Here is a 16956-nt window from a genome sequence, read left to right as displayed (position 1 = left end):
TTCAACGTGGCCACGTAGCACTTACGCGATTCCAACTGCTCACCGCATACAACCTCTACTCCATAGTTTGTCGAAAACTTCATCGCCAGATAGTAGGTGGACATGACCGCAGAGGGCATGCAAAATAGGTTGACCTAAAATTGCATTGTAAGGGGATGGAGTCGTGACCAGGAGGAAGGTGTGCTCGAAGCGCACTAAGTTGGGCCAGGTTCCTACTGCAACAGGCACTGTGATGTGTCCAAGGGGCCTGACCACTTCTCCACTGAACCCTACTAACAGCGAGCTAACTAGCTACATATCACTTTGTTGTAGTTGTAGTTTTTCAAAAGCTTCCAAAAAAATGATATCCACGGAACTGCTTGAGTCCACCAATGTCCGCTTTACCTCGAAGTCATTAATGACCAACTTGACGGTGAGGGCATCATCATGGGGATATTGTATACCACGAGCATCATCCTCCATGAAGTAGATGAGCTATTCAATTCGAGGACTTTTTAGTAAGCTCCCAAATCGAGGTCTTTCCTGCCGTAGTGGTACACCCCACAACAATAGACTTGTCGATGATCATGTTGATGAACCCGTGGATCGGCCTGTCCTCCGACGACTGCTGCTGCCAGGGTGGCTTATCATTTTGCTTGCTCGACTCCAGAGCCTCTCTTCTTTGGTTAGCTTGATGGTCTGCTGATTCTCTGCCTTCGTGCAAGATGTACTTCTTCAGGTACCCGCGGTGAATAAGCTCTTCAAACTTATCGCAGAGGTTTCGGCAGTTCTCAGAGCTATGCCCAATGTCACGATGGCAATGGCAATAGTAGTTCGGGTTTTTGGTTGTCGGATCTCCCCGCAACCTAGGCGGCCACTTGACAAAGGAGGAATCCTTGATCGCCATCAGGATTTCACCTCACTTCACATTGAGGGGGTGTAGGACATTCTTTCAACAGGTGGGGTCCTGGATCATCGACCTGATCTAGAACCCCTAGATGGAGACTTACTCTTCTTTCTTGGAGACTTGCTTCTCCTTGGTGACTTACTCTTCTTTCATTGATGCTTACTACTGCTAGCTTCTTCATCTTCCCTTTTTCTTTTTTCTCCTTGTGGGGCCTCTACCTTGGGCTTAAGCACCTCCTCAGTTTTCGTAGAGTTTTCAGCATCGAAGAGAAACTTCATGATGGTCTTCAGTGGATAAACACAGAGGTGCCACGTGAACTCTTTGTGCTTGACTCCCTTTATCGCCATGATGATCTAGGTAGCTATTCGAGGTCCGGTATCTATAAGCATTTGGCATTGAAGTGGGTAGCTAGTTCGATGGTCTCATTCTCCCTTTGCACCACATTCAGAAAGCTCGCTTGAGAGTTCGGGCACTTCTTACAAGTGATGAAGTGGGCATTGAAGTGATTGGTGAACTGGGCCCAACTAGTAATTGAGCCCAATGCTAAGCTCTTGTACCACGTTCTAGCCACCCCTCTAAAAGTAGTAGAAAAGGTGACACACATGCTCGCCTCATCTTCCTCGGCAAGGAGCATTTGACACTAGAATGCATTGACGTGATCATTAGGGTCGTACTTCCCATCGTAGGTCCCTAGAGTTGGGACCTTGAAGTCCTTTGGTCTCAGGGCTGCAAGGATCTTTGATGATAGGGGGGAGGGCCAACTCATTAGAACTGGTGTCGGGTTTGCAGCTACGGATCTCACTTCCTCTCGCACCTTGCTTTGCTCTAGTGGCTGACTGTTCCTAGGTACCTGGCTATTTCTGGTGAAGTGTCAACGTGACTTGTGGCGTTGTCATTTCTTTGCTGCTTCTACATTGAAACTATTCACCTCCGTGTTGTCCTGGACTTCAATCTTCGTCCTCTCACGTTCCTAGAGGCTATCATGAGGTGGGAGAGGGTTCCGGCTTCCTGCTTCCTCGCGGTCCCAAACTCATTGTTGTCTACTGCGGGGCTCGAAAGGGACTCGACGTGAGCCCGCACCTCTAGCCCCGAGCTGTTTTCGATTACTTACTTGGGGCTCATGGTTCTCTCTACACAAATGTTGTTGCTGATTGGTTCCTGTTCGGTGGCTAACCTTCGGCTAGTCGTTCTAGTTCTTACTCCCTTGAGTTGGTGGAGGTGTATGTCGGCCCTCAGTCCTATTCCAAGGTGGAGGATGGTTACCAGGGGGGACTGGAACCTGGGGATTTCTTGTACCCTGGGAAGGAGACTGGTGTACATTATTCTACTACTAATTCGGATTCCTGTTCATGTTCGGGTTCTGAGATTGATGCTGGGGCTGATGCTGGTTCTGATGCTGGTGTTGAAGCGGCGAGAATTGCTGGTAGAAGTAGTACTGTTGAAGTTGTTGGAATTGGTTCATTTGATTCATCTATGGCTGCATGGTTCAAATGCTCTGAACTAGTTCATCGAATTGCTGACGCCCGACTCCAGGGGGGACCATAGAGGGCTCCGGTACGGAGAAGGTGGTTCTCACTAGAGGTAGCGAGACGTCCAACTGTTGCGTACCATAATAGTTCTGCTAAGAAGAAATCCCCGAAGTCAAGAGGGGGATAGTGAACTGACCGATGTAGACCGAAGGGAACTCCTGATTGGTTGTGCTCTTTTCTTGTCCCCCAGAGAAGGTCACCTCGGCACTCTTTCCAGTATTGCTTGAAGAAGCCATTGAGTAGGGAATAACTGTATAGTAAAGGGCTTTAGCTTTTCATACGAAAGTTCCCACAAACAGTGTCAATTGATCGTGTGCAATGTTTGATTTCTTTAGACTTACAGGAAAAAAGAAGATTGATTCACACTATGTACTGGTTGGGTAAATTTGGGTTTGGCACTTGTTTGGGTTCAAGCTATGGTTCATATTTAGACTTTTCTTCTTCTTCTTCTTCTTCTTCTTGATCTCAGGTCTCTACTACAATGAGTTAAAGGTCCTACTAATTAAACCATCATTAGTTGGTTAGGTTCATATTTAGAGTTGGCCCTTAACCAAACTAACCTAATCCATCTAATTTACACCTCTAATTTATTATAGAGAGTCAAATGAAAAAGTAGGATTTAATGGGAAGGGGAGATGTTACAAACAATGACTATTAAAGTGAGTGTGCGTGTGTAAGAGAGAGAGAGATTGATATTTAAGAATGACCGAGTAAATATGGATTTTATGAGAGACAATAAATACCATGAAGGTTTAAATTTTAACTTATCATATTTTTAATGGTTAAATTTAAAAACAAATATGCACAAGTATGAAAAAAAAAAAAGAGAAAAGAAGAGAAACACATGAGATCTGTACTGAGAGAACCTCTCACCTCCCCTCTTAGTTTCCTATTTCTCAAATGTGTTTGGAAGCTATCTATATATAGGGGAGCCTCCTGCATTGGGTTGCCTATATACATGCTCTAAACACATTAGGAAAATAAGGCTAGAAGATAATAATTATTTGTCCTTGGCCGATATTACAAACCAAAGATTGCTTAATAAAGATTTTTGTGTAATTGATTATAATGCATTCCAGAAATTAATATTAACGCTAGTTGTGTCAAAAACTGGAATTATATAACACTACTTTGACACAATAGAACAGAATCACGAAACAAGATTCATACATTAGCAAAAAAAAAAAAAAAATGAAACAGGACTCATATAGCCGACCCATATTATTGGAAAAGGTTCATATGATGATGACCATTGGGAGATTTGCCAACTAATTATAATGTGGTAGATCAATAACAGAGTGTGGATTGTAAAATCTACAAAGGTGGGCCCTACCTTATCTAAACTTTTCTTTTTTTATATACTTACACGTGGGAAAAGTCCTTAAACGTTCTTTAAGGTTTCTAATAAATACTAAACCCCCACTACGTTATAGCCTAATCCTTAAGCATTGATCCCATATTAAGGGGCCGGGCCGGTTTTTTTTTTCATTTGTTTTGGAATCGCCACATCAGCAAAAAGAAAAACAAAACTATGTTTTTGAAACCAACAAAATATTGGTTTTTAAAATAAAAACAAAAACAAAATTTTTAATATAAAAATTATATGATATATGGAGTATGGTGTTGAATAATCAGATGAAAATATATTTTGAAAATCAAAAACACATACACAACCAAGAACATGTTTCTTGTGTATTTTGTTTTAAGATTGTTGTAAAATATTGAACTAGTATATCATAGTGTTCTTTATTTAAAACGAAATGGTTTTGATTTGTTTTTGAAAGACAACAAGAAAACAATTTATATTATAGAACGCCTGTAAATGATTCTACTGTTAATTTTTAACAAAATGGGAGAAATATCAATATTACCCCAAGTCCTTTTTGGTCTAACCCTATTCCTTTTACCCCTTCAAACTTGTAACAAATCACTTTTCATGGGTATTGTCAAAGGTCTTTTATGTATGCATGTGACAATGATGACGACGATAATGGTAGTAGTATAAGAACCCACTTAACGCACATAAGTAATTGAAGCATGGTGTATTGGTGGATTTATTTATTTTCAATATAAAAAATGCTTCTAAAAATTGTTGAAAATATAGAATATTACATCATTATTAATAAAATATAACTTTTTTTTCACGTTTATGTTAGAATATTTTTTGTATGGAGTAGGTTGAGCAAAAAGGAAGTTTCACCTTGTTACTGGAGATAAAGAGACATTAATAGGCTTTGAAATTTGGAAAAAGAATGGAATCTCCAATTGTGTGAAGAGATGTTTGACACTCTTCTAAATAGTCATTTGAGGAATAAGAAAATAGGCAAAAGAAATTGGCTATATAATTTTCAATAAGACTGAATATGATGTTAAAAATTAAAGAGCATTCTTAGAGATATTTGATACTCCTTAAGGCTGTGTTTGGTTTGAAGGAAAAAGTAGGGAAGGGAAAGGAAAGGAAAGGTAGGCAAACCCATACAAGGTTTGTAAAGGTTTCCCTACCTTTCCCTTCCTTTTCCTACTTTTTCCTTTAAACCAAACATAGCCAAAGTGGAAAATTCCTTTGTTGAGATACTTTTGGCTCACTAGTCGCGTGCACAACCACGTTTATAAGAAGACAAAAGGGAGTTGACATAAACCCTAAAAATTCAATTATTTCAGGCATTTATATTTATTAGTAAACATGCACGTGACAGTATCTCTAAGACAACTATTTATAATTTATGGTCACTTTTTATAATTTATTTATCCAAAAATTAATTAAGGTATTAAGTGGACAGTTTCTGAACAGTTATAATTCGGTTCTAACACCCTGCCAGTTTTTAAACGGTTATAAGTGGATAGTTTTTGAAGTGAAAGTAAATGACATATATGCCCGCTTTATATCCACTATATGCTTAAACAAAAGGATAAAAAACATCCAATAAAAATTCCAGAAAAAAAGATATTTGCTCTTTTATAGGTAGTATAGATCTAGACCCAGCAATGTGTTCTTATAGATTTAATTTGGCCTAGAGTCAAATTAGGCCTTGAAGTCCTCAATCTGAAGCATTCGATCTAGGGTTTAATTCAACCCGATGACTTGGGCTCATATGCTCTAGACCAGAGCAAAATGGGCCTATACGCCATAGGCATGGATTCTGGACTGGGTTACCCAATAAGCCCAAGGCGGATGTTCTATTCCTTCTGGCAATGTTGCATTTACTCATCTATCTTTTTTATGTAACTATGTAAGAAAGCGGCTTGGAAGTAGAGAAGAGCAGTTAAATGCATGCCAGGGTGCCACGCCATCCCTATCTTGAGTTCAAATGGGATGTGCCGTGAGGCGTTGTGGGGGGCAGTCTTGTGGGGGGCTGACCTATCTTAGACAAGTGAACAAGTTGGGGATCTGGTCACTGATATGGCTGATGTGGCAGGATCCCATTAGTTATACATAGAATAAAATAATGGTTTTTACAGTATTTGTGGCAACCTAGAGGATTGACATGACCCGGGGGTAGTACAAGGCACACAATAGGACATTCATTGGATGTTTCATGAAATCATCTGATGAAATGATGTTGAGTATTTTTTTTTAGGGAAAAATACTTTGCACTTCATTGCAGAATTCTGAATTACAGCCCCTTATAAACCGCATACTGCTCATGGATTTGACATTAATCAATGGTCAGGATTCATTTTCCCTTTACAGTGGGGCTAAAGAATTCTGAGCTGTCAGTCATTTTCTCTATTTTTTACTCCCCTTCTAAAAACTCATTACATCACATTTTATTTTATAAAATTTCATTTAATGACATTTTTTCTCCCCACTCTATAAATGGGATGGAATGAGCACATTTGGGGGGGATTTTAGAGTTAGGCCAGGAGGATAACCCTATCTCTCTCACTAAAGAATCATCTCTTGATTCCGTGGAAATGGAGCCATGGAGGCTGGAGGCCCTTTCATGGTCTAAGGTCCCTTGAAGGAAGAAATGGAACCTGACACCCTTAAAGAAATATCATTTCGGTGAAATAGATAAAGCCATCAAAAGGGAAATGCAAACTGAATATCGATGGATCTGCTACTTGCAATCTAGGGAAGGTGGCTATATTAACAATTGGTAAGGAAAATTGATGTTAGCATTCCATAAATAAAGAAACAGTCAAGAGGGATGAAGATGACTGTTGAATTGATGTTGATCTGGAAGGTGGCTACATTAATCTTATTCTGGTTTTACAGTCAAGGAAAATTGATGTTGATCTGGAAGGTAAGTAACAGTCAAGGATAGATAAGCGTAGAAACTGACTTTAATTACAATCCTAATAAGTGTTTTAGAGGGTAAAAGTCAAAGCACCTTGGAAAATAGCCAGGAAGATTAATTAAGCGTACCCTTGAGTTGATTATGACATTAAACACATCTATCTATCGTAAAGGAATAAATAGGATGGATGGATTAGATAGCTTCTATTCAAATAATAAGAATATGTTTACTTTGAAGAGTTTGGGTAGCATTCTTTTTGCCAACTATTAGAGTTTGTGATGGGTTAGGCAAAAGTTGGTATGCAAAATTGAGTTTTGAAAGAAATCTTCATTTGGGATAGATTTAACTTTTATGGTGATAATTTAATTCCTTTAATTTAGATTTTCCTTAGGCTGTGTTTGGTTTGAAAGAAAAAAGTAAGGGGAGGAAGGGAAAGGTAGTTCCCTAGCTATCTTTTCCTTCAAACCAAACATAGCCTAAGGATAAGGCTTTTACGTCCCAAATAAAAGCTTCATATTTTGTTGGGTAGATAAATTTTCATCTGTTGCGTTATTTAAAATGATGCAGGAATGGATAAATTTAAAAAAAAAAAAAAAACTGAATAAAGGCAAATAAGAAAAACTTGGGCTTTAAAACAGCCTTAATTTTTTTTTTACACTGTTTTAGCAAGACTCATAACAAGCTTTGCAGGGATCCAAACAATGGTTAAAAAAAGGATGTGTTTTAGGGGTCAAAAGTCAATTCTGTCGGACATACTCTTTTGACAAAATATCAATGGACAATTTGAGTTTAGGTTGTCTACTGCATACATCACAACAGATCTGCATTATAAGTTGGATTGTTTTTTCTTTGGGTCAAAACAAGACAGGCCTCGCTCGTTCTTGGTTCTAGGTGAATTAATTTTAGGTTGGCTTAAAAGTGCTTAGCCTTCAATCTTCATGAAACTCATTAGTGGAGTTTAAACCAGAATAAGATTAGCCAACTCATAGCTAGAGAAAAATTTTTCAGAGGATTAAAACCCTTTGACAGGTTGTTGTCTCAAGACTTTCATAAGTTTATCAATTCTAATTAGATGATATCATACACAGAAGACAGAAGAAGCCTATTGAAGATTCAAAGGGATATAAGTTAATTAATAGGTAAAACCGAGGGGAGGTCTTAGTATTTGACTAAAGCCGCACTAGGACCAGGAGAGGTAGAAGTCAGAATGCTTAACAGTTGGAAACAGAATGATTGTGTAAAAAGATGGGAAAAATGATTGAGTTGTTCCCCTTGATCGATCATTTGCTGATTTTATCTGGTTTATATATATAGAATCTAGAATTGGCCTATAACCAGTGACAAGGCCTTCACAATTTTAATGTTCAGAATCTAGATTGATTCTTATATAAGCAGGTAAGTCTGGAGAAGTATATAGTAAGCATGGTCTTAATTATTCTCTCTCATACATGATACACACACACAAAAACATTACACACACAGTTAAGCTCCAGCAGTAACGATACCAGACGTATTTCTTACTATAAAGACATTCACACGCAATAGAGAACCCAACACTGTAGCATGTGCTGCCTCTTTTTCAAGTATGTCTTTTTTCACTAATTTAGTATACAATTATCCTTATCATTGTCAATAGGGAAAATTCCTGATCAGTATTCTGTATTTTGGCTCGAGTGATAATTTGATCCCCAAATTTTAAAATGCGATAATCCAATATTTGAACATTTAAAATGTGACAATCTAGTACCTGCTATTAATCAGTTCGTTAATCAATCGTTTAGTAACACTTAAAAAGTAAAAAATATTCTTCGAATGCCATTTAATTCTCTTTATCAACCATCCAAACATTGACAAAAAACTGAACAGTCTCAAATCTTAACCTCTTCTATTCAAAAAAATTGATGTTATTGTTAATGTTTGAATGGTTGATAAAGAAAATTATTAGATTATCACATTTTAAATTGTGGGACCAAATTATCACTCGAACCAAAACAAAGGTGCTGATCAGGAATTTCCCGTTGTTAATGATAATGCTGTAAAGCTTCCAAGTAACTCAAACCCTGCTGAAAACACAAGCCAGAGACAGAAAGACACCCATTTGGCAATTCAGAGGGCAGATTGGCAGCCTAATTAACAATGGTAATAGAAAGATTGATTGATAATTGTAGGTCTCTTATTCCTTGTAAGTTACACTAGTCATATGTATTTATGCTATTTTAATTTTTAAATAATACTGTAATTAAGAATACACATGGTAATAATGAGAGAGAGAGAGAAAAGGGTTAATCGTCATTGGAGTCTGTTCGATACCGACCAATCAATTTTTTTCTACTGTTGTTTGATTACATGTAATTAAAATGAAAAAGAAAGGGTTACCAATTACCTAAACCATTCTTTACAACTGACCAACTCTGATGAAGTCGTTTCTTTGACTTTTAATCATCCCCTCCTCCAATTCCTTTGAAAAAGCTTATCTTTTAATTAGCATGTGACCCGGCCAGCAATTCACGGCCTATTACATCAGCATCATCTCTCTCCCCTTCCTTTCTGTCTCAATGACCGCAGACTGTCTCAGCCTATGAAACAGAAACAGTGGGTAAGCCCGCTGCCGCCTCTCTCTCTCTGTTTTACTTTGTTACAGTTTGCATGGTTGTAATCCCACAGCTTATTATTTAATGGCAACAAGGTTACAATTAAAATTACATTATAATCCTTTTATCCAATGACATGGATGGGCTACATTAATTTTAACTAGTTACAAGTTTGCATGTAATTGTGTGCAGTATAGGGGACAAAGTTGAAGAGGTTTTTGATGGTGTGTAATTTTGGTTGCTTTCTGTTGAAAGGCAGTTCAGATGTTAGTTTGCTATGTAATTGATCGAATTTCAGGTGAGTATTCCGATGTCTAAGTTTGAAGAGTTTTGTAAAGAGTTACATTGTTTATAACTATGAGAATATAAAGTTAAATTGTGCATATCTTGTGAGGTTGGAGGTGATGCCCTTATTATAGACGAGCCATTGTAAGTCTCATGAAACCTATCCAAAATTACTAGACCACATAACTCGGAATCTGTTCTGTATTCGAAGACGGATTCCGTATAAGCTAATAAGCCTTATCTGGATCCCTCCAATCCAGGCAGGATGAAGATAAAATCTGATGACGTGCAATGTGATTCCAAAGAGAACAGAGATGACTGGCTAACTTCTAAAAGAAAACTATGTGGTATCTCAGCAGGTCGGTGCATGCGAACTGCTCAGGACCTCGGTCTTAGCCAAGTGGCCCAAGGTGCATGAGATTGGCATGTTAATAGATGAGGCCAAATTAACCCTCATTAGATTTATATTAGTATTAGCACAAGTTGAATGCCATGCTATTAGGGCTGTAGACTGATTAGATTTAGTTGCTTCTGCATTAGCATCTGACTGTAAAATTTTTAGATCCGCATTAATTCATATTTTATTATGTTTAAAACGATCAAAATTAAAAATATTAAAAAATTAAATATTTTAAAATATATATAATAAATATATGTAAATATGAAATATTAAATTTATTAATTATAAACTTTGTATAATTATATATATATATATATATAATTACTTTTTATCGTACTTGAATTTTAATATGAAATTAAATCCAAATCCAGATAATGGGATCAGAGATAATAAGTAATTTGAAATTTTGGACTCCATTGACAGAGCCACATGCACTACACAAAATCTTCTTTAGATAAAGTAGCCGAGTAGATAAGACTTAAAAAGAGCAGCAGTACCACTTTCCTGCAGGTGCTGGGAGAGGTGATGACACGGACAGTCGGACACTGCACCGCCGCCCATACCGAAGTAAGTAAGGCTGTGTTCGGTTGCAATGTAAATAAATTTGTACCGCTAGTGCAAATGATTTGAGTGTAAATTCTTTGTTTTAAATTTTAATTTATTTTATTTAGTTGCAATACAAATAAAATAAATTAAGACATCAAGCAGAACAAAGTAAAATTCAAAATAAAATTAAACAAAAATTTGCATTTTTATATTTAATAAAATTGTACAACAACCAAACACAACCTAACTAACAAACAACTTGGGTGTGGGGCCTAGGAGTAGACCTGTTCATGGGTCGGGTGGTCCGACGGGCCGGCTCAGCCCGGCCCAGTCCCCGGACAGGCTTGAACATATTTATAAGCCCACGGGCTTAAACACGGGCCAAAAAGCCTAGCCAATAATAAATTTGAGTCGGGCTCGGGTTTTATCAAAATAGCCCAACCCGAGCCCGGCCCGGCCCAACCTAAAATTAGACTTAAAATGGGTATGATTATGTCCATTTGAATAAATTTTTTGATTTAAGAATGTAAAACCATGTTTTAAAACGTGAAAGAAAGGAAAAAAAACCATCTTATAGCCCATTGTTCATTTAAATAGGAAAAATAACCAACTAAATTTTTAATTATAATTTTTTTATTAGGTCGAGCTTCGAACTCAGGCTCGAGCTTCAGGCTTTTTATTAAGGCTAGGCTCAGGCCCAAGTTATAGGCCCCGTTGGTCAAATTGAGCTTGGGCTCGGATTTGGACTTCGGGCTTTTTATCAGGATCAGGTTCGGGCCCAAGTTATAGGCCCATTGGTCAGGCCGGGCTCGGGCTCGGGCTAACATATTTTAATTAATGATGAGTAAAACCCGGCCCGAACCCGGCGCATGAACAGGTGTGCCTGGAGTGGTGGTAACAATACAATTATACAATGAAGGTATAACTTCGAGTCGTCATCGTTCGTCAGCAACGAAGGAAGCTTCTTGGAATCGGTCCAAAAGTCAACTAAGCAAGAATTAGTTAAGGCCCACTTTTCTCAAAGCTTCCAATCCGCGCCACGCCTCGGCTGTGGGGTCCACACGCATCCCTTTAATTTTTTTTTCTATTAACCCTTCCTCTTCTCATTTCTGATTTTCTTGCTCCGAAATTCATTCCGTATTTTCCGACACATTTTACTTAATTTTTTTGAAGCTGCAGATGCAGATGTTAGAAGGAACTTGTACACTTGAGGGAGGAGGCCACTCCTCCTTCGGTGACCCACGTAGCAGAGTCCAGCGTTGGACAAGTAGGACGTCGGCCCCCAATATAGTATGGTCCCCCCACTACATTCTCTTTCGCGTGCTGCGCACATGCCGGAATTTCTTGGAACCGACGTGTTGGGACTGGAAGTCGGCTTCCGGCGCCGCTTTCTCCTTCCAGCGCCAGATTTTTACTATTTTCTGATCACACGTTGCACCAGCACCAGCAGGACCTGGACTGGATTGAGGATTTGTTTAATTTGTGCAGGCGGACCGTTTCAGTTGTCGCGCATAAGCCGTGTTCTAAGGACAGCCCGGCCGGTCGGCTTATCCAGAGTCAAATGAAACATGGCCTCTCCTCCTCCTTAGCTCATTGTTGTCTTATTCATCTACATACTTTATTCATGTTTTTACAGGCGCCAGTAAATTTGTCATTTTTCATAACACGACTTCGTTTAAAGTCAAATATTTGGTGGTGCTCAAAATCTTGTCAAAAAACTAAAATAAATCAATTTTATAAATCCAAAAAGTTACTTTTTGTAATATTATTGGATTGGATTAATCCAGATGTTAAGGGATTAAGTTAAACCAATTTGAATAGATTGGATGATTAGATTAATCCAAAAATAACAGTGAGTATTCATTGGATTGGATTGGACATGATCCATCTAGTAATGGGCTCATATTAGACTCGATCATATTGGATCAAAACCAGTTAAATTGACACCCTTATTTAAAACCATAGATCGCATACGAACAAATTAGTACTATTATTAAAGTCAGTTCTCCTAAAAAAGACCTCTAAGTTTCAACTGCCAAAGCTTAATTAATTAGTGACAGTGTATTCTTAAATACCAGAGCCGACAAGCAATTACCGCCACATGGAGTCCTTAATGCCAAAAAATCATTAAACAACTCTAAAAGTGATAAACAGCTATCTGATCATCAGATATAGGCAAGAGAGAGACAGAGAGAGAAGAGTTGTAACTGGAAGGAGAAAGTTTGACACTTGGCAAAATGAAAAAAAAAAAAAAAAACTACTCTCTTTCATTTGCAATGCATATTCCAAATGGCTTAGATTAAGTTATTATCCCTATTTAATTTATACATACATACATGATACTACATGATACATGTATACATATAAACATATACCATTCATTAGGTTAATTAATATACCCAGTTAATAAGTTTATAAGTTTATAGTGAAGGGGAAAAATTCAATAAGAAAAATACATCAGATGTATTTATTCTGAAAAAGATAAAAGCTTTGATTGAAGAAAAGGTATACAAGAAGTATACAGAGGAGATGAGAAAAGAAACGGCCTCAACCAGAAAAAGAAATATTTTCATTAAGAGTTCTCATTTGCAACCTTCCAGAATTAATGAATTTTATTGATCGACTTTTTAGTATTAAAATCTTCAATTCTGTATTTCTTGGTTAAGCTATCCCATCTTATAAATTTCATTAGACATATTATTGAGAATGAGTTTTGATTTGGTTGAGAGGGTTACCAGGTTGATTTGGTCTCAATTTGCATTATATTCGAAAGTCTTAGGTTGAAGCATCTTAATTAGTTTGCCAATTTTTGAAATTGGTTACATTCGAAAGGTTCAATTTAAGGGGAAAAAAATAAAAGAAACTGACATAATTATTATTTATAATTTGATTAATAAAAATGGATTGAAAGTAGGAAGAAGCCATAGAAATTACCCAAAAAATCAACTTCAAATTGTTAGAAAAAATAATCAGATGGATGAATTCTAAGTATGTTCATTAGATATCAATTACAAGAAGGCATAATGTATTAGCATATTCTTTAAACAAGTAAGCCATATAACTTTCTCCGCCAACGTGGACCTTTAGGTACCATTAAAAATAAAATACGTATCAATTTATGACTAATAACTAAGGAAAAGGAGATTTTCTAATAATTTAATTACCCTAACTACCTAAGCTGTTAACGTCCTGAGAAACTAACATATAACAATCTGATATTGTTATAAAGTTGTATTTTAATATGAAAAAATAAATAAATAAATATATGCAAATGATGTTAATTAAAATAACATTAATATGTAAATATTGGATAATATTAGTTAAAAGGTTGAGAACCAAGTTGGTTGATTAATTAAAGAAAGAGCGCATTAAATATTAGCTATTAGGGGACATATTTTAATTGTATATATGGTTAATTAACTGACGACCTTCTCTTTTAAACCGAAAAAAGATAACTTTTTTTTTAGTGAAAGACTAAAGAGGAGGTTGAGCTAAGCCAAGCCGATCCATGAAGAAAAGCTGTTGGTTAGTGGAAAGGAGCGGAGCTCGTAAAGGAGTGGAACTTTTCTTTGCTGTGTAGTTTGAATAGAGACTCTGAATTTCTTAGGGTTAGGTTGAGCTGGCGTGGATCTCTCTCTCTCTCTCTCTCTCAAGTACTTAAAATATGCAGTCTCTTTCGTTACATATTATTGCTGATGAATTGAATTAATTAAATGTGAAACGGTGCTTGGGGGGAACATGGGTCCCCCCTTCCTCTGCAATAGAAACCACCTTTTCTCTTTCTACAACTGTTTTCGAAAATTCAAACTGGTAGATAGCGAGGAAGCCCACACAGGACAGAAAGAAAAATATGCTCAAAGACCAGGACAAAAACAATAACAATTTTATATTAAACAAAACAAACAAAGGAAACCCCCCCTCATTCCATGAGGCGTCTTGGAGAAGTGCCTTGAAGAGCACGGATCTTCCTGTCTCAGAACGTCGCCCTCTCTTCTTCTATTTAAGTTCCCTTTCTTCCCATATTCATCTTCTTTCTTAACCGCTTCTCTAATTCCCTAATTCCCCCTGTTCAATTAGATTGGATACAAACCGCGTCTCTCTCTCTCTCTCTCTCTCAGTTTTCTTGGGAACTCTGATATTATTGGTTTCTGTGCTTATCATTTTCTTTTTCATGGGTTTTAGTGTCCCGTATGTATGTTCCATGATTTTGGGTGTTTAAGATTGTATTTTAAGATCTTGTTTCAGTTGAGGATAGTGGGTTCTTTGTTTTAATTTTTATTGGGATTTGGGTTTTTAGTGCTATTGACATGGAAGAGGTTGCAGTACTGACAAAGGGAGAGGATTGCATAGATTTGCCTCCTGGTTTTAGATTCCATCCCACAGATGAAGAGATCATAACCCACTATCTCTCAATGAAGGTTGTAGATAGAAACTTCAGTGCAAGAGCTATTGGGGGTGTAGATTTGAACAAGTGCGAGCCATGGGATCTACCAAGTGAGCTCTTTCATTCATTTCTGTACTTTCGTTTCCCTTGTTTAATTTTGACTCCTATCTGACAATATTAATTCTCGATAAATTGTGTTACCGGATTTCCTTCTTAATTTATATGATTTGATTATTCTGCAGAAAAGGCGAAGATGGGAGAGAAGGAATGGTACTTCTTTTGCCAGAGAGATAGGAAGTACCCAACGGGCATGAGAACCAATAGAGCAACCGAAGCTGGGTACTGGAAGGCTACTGGAAAGGATAAAGAGATTTACAGGGGTAAAGGTTGTCTTGTTGGGATGAAGAAGACCCTTGTTTTCTACAAAGGGAGAGCGCCCAAGGGGGAGAAAACCAACTGGGTCATGCATGAATACAGATTGGACGGAAAATTATCTTATTATAACCTCCCTAAATCTGCAAAGGTAGGTTCCTTTCTCCTTTTTCTTTTCCCCCTTTTTATCTTAATTCAAAAGTTCATCATCTTTCTTTTTCTGTCACATGATATTCTACATGTGAGAAGAATATATATAAGAAAAACTCTGGTTGTTCTTTCTGTGTTTGCAGGATGAATGGGTCGTCTGTAGAGTATTTCACAAGAACACAGGCGTCAAGAAAAGCCCAGTTGTAGGCCTACCAAGGACGAATTCTTCTGTGGATGATCTATTGAGTAGTCCGCAATTGCCGCCTCTCCTGGATCATGTTTACCTCGATACAAACGGAGCTAGCTCGAGCTTTATGGACGGAGAAGACATATTCAAAGGGTTAGCCACAACATCATCATCAGCCATGAGAGCACCAGACGCAAATCACCTTCCCTCCTATATCTTCTCATCAGGCATAAACGATCATCTTCAACAACCACCGCCACAACCACAACAGGACCAAAAGTGCTTTCTTCCACCCAACTACTCCAACACCAACTACCAAGGGAACCCATCAAGTTACACACTTCCGACCTCCATGTTCTACCCTCAAATTCCTCCATCGAACCCCTTCTTCTCCATTCAAGGAACGACGAATTCGGGTTACTTGCACCAAGGGAAGAACAACTCGATCACAGATTTTACAAGCTCTGGATTCAGCGAACATGATCAGGCGGCAATTTTGGGAGCTTTCGCTTCCTCCTTTGATAAATCTTCTAGGCAACTGATGCAGTGTAAGGTAGAGCAGACCTCTAACCAGTCTATGGTCAGCCATTCTCAGGATACGGGGCTGAGTAATGACATAACCACAGAAATTTCGTCTGTTTCCAAGCATGAACTTGGAAGGTCTTATGAGGATCTTGAGAGACCACCTCCAGATAGCCCCGTGGGAGATTTGGACTCTTTGTGGACCTACTAAAGAATATACGTGACTGGCAAGCCTCTTGTCCATTGATGAATATATATTAGATGCTTATTATGTCTTTCTCTTCTAGCTCAGAAGAGAGAGAATGAGGGGGACATTGGATTTTCTTTGTACAGACTCCATGATGATATATTTATCCAGACCTCACATGTTACAGCCCTATCTATAGAGAACTTAAAGAAAAGGATACTTCATGATTACAGTTAAACCCCAACCCCATCATGTACATCTATTCTTTGGTTGAAACAGTGCATTTGTTTCTTTTGTTTTTTTTTTTTCTTCTTCTTCTTCTTTTAAATTCTATTGTTTGAGAAATGGTGATATAGAAGAAGTATTTTGGCTTGCCACCTTAAGTGCTAATAGAAATTTGACTTTTCACATATCAATTCACATCTATAGATCATGTGATGTCAGTTGTGCTGGAGGTGGAATTTTTTGCTCAAGTATCTCTTCAATAATGCTTGTAATACTGTGTCAGCAGAAATAATATTGCATTAGCAATAGAAGCATATTCAATACCCAGTATAATTCTAGCTAGTTTGAACTTGTTCATGCACTCTTTCTCTCTGCATACATGAATAAAATATGGGCTCTCTAGGTCACACTAGATGGAATTCTTTCCATGAATATATATCACAATTCCAGC

At 37.6% G+C, this 16956-nt stretch overlaps 1 protein-coding gene across 1 annotated transcript; it reads left to right on the top strand.

The window, feature by feature from the left end:
• Window positions 1–14167: 14167 nt before the first annotated feature.
• On the top strand, window positions 14168–16696 carry LOC148872975 (NAC domain-containing protein 72-like). Its single transcript, XM_088967798.1, has 3 exons — window positions 14168–14972; window positions 15105–15385; window positions 15528–16696. Exons 1-3 carry the CDS (start codon window positions 14786–14788, stop codon window positions 16302–16304), a joined length of 1245 nt encoding a protein of 414 aa, XP_088823924.1. The 5' UTR covers window positions 14168–14785; the 3' UTR covers window positions 16305–16696.
• Window positions 16697–16956: the final 260 nt, after the last annotated feature.

This window comes from Nelumbo lutea, chromosome 2, assembly GCF_056320005.1.
Source record: "Nelumbo lutea isolate HS-2025 chromosome 2, American lotus-T2T, whole genome shotgun sequence".
Lineage (NCBI taxonomy): Eukaryota > Viridiplantae > Streptophyta > Magnoliopsida > Proteales > Nelumbonaceae > Nelumbo > Nelumbo lutea.
This window is presented reverse-complemented; position numbering and strand designations above follow the sequence as displayed.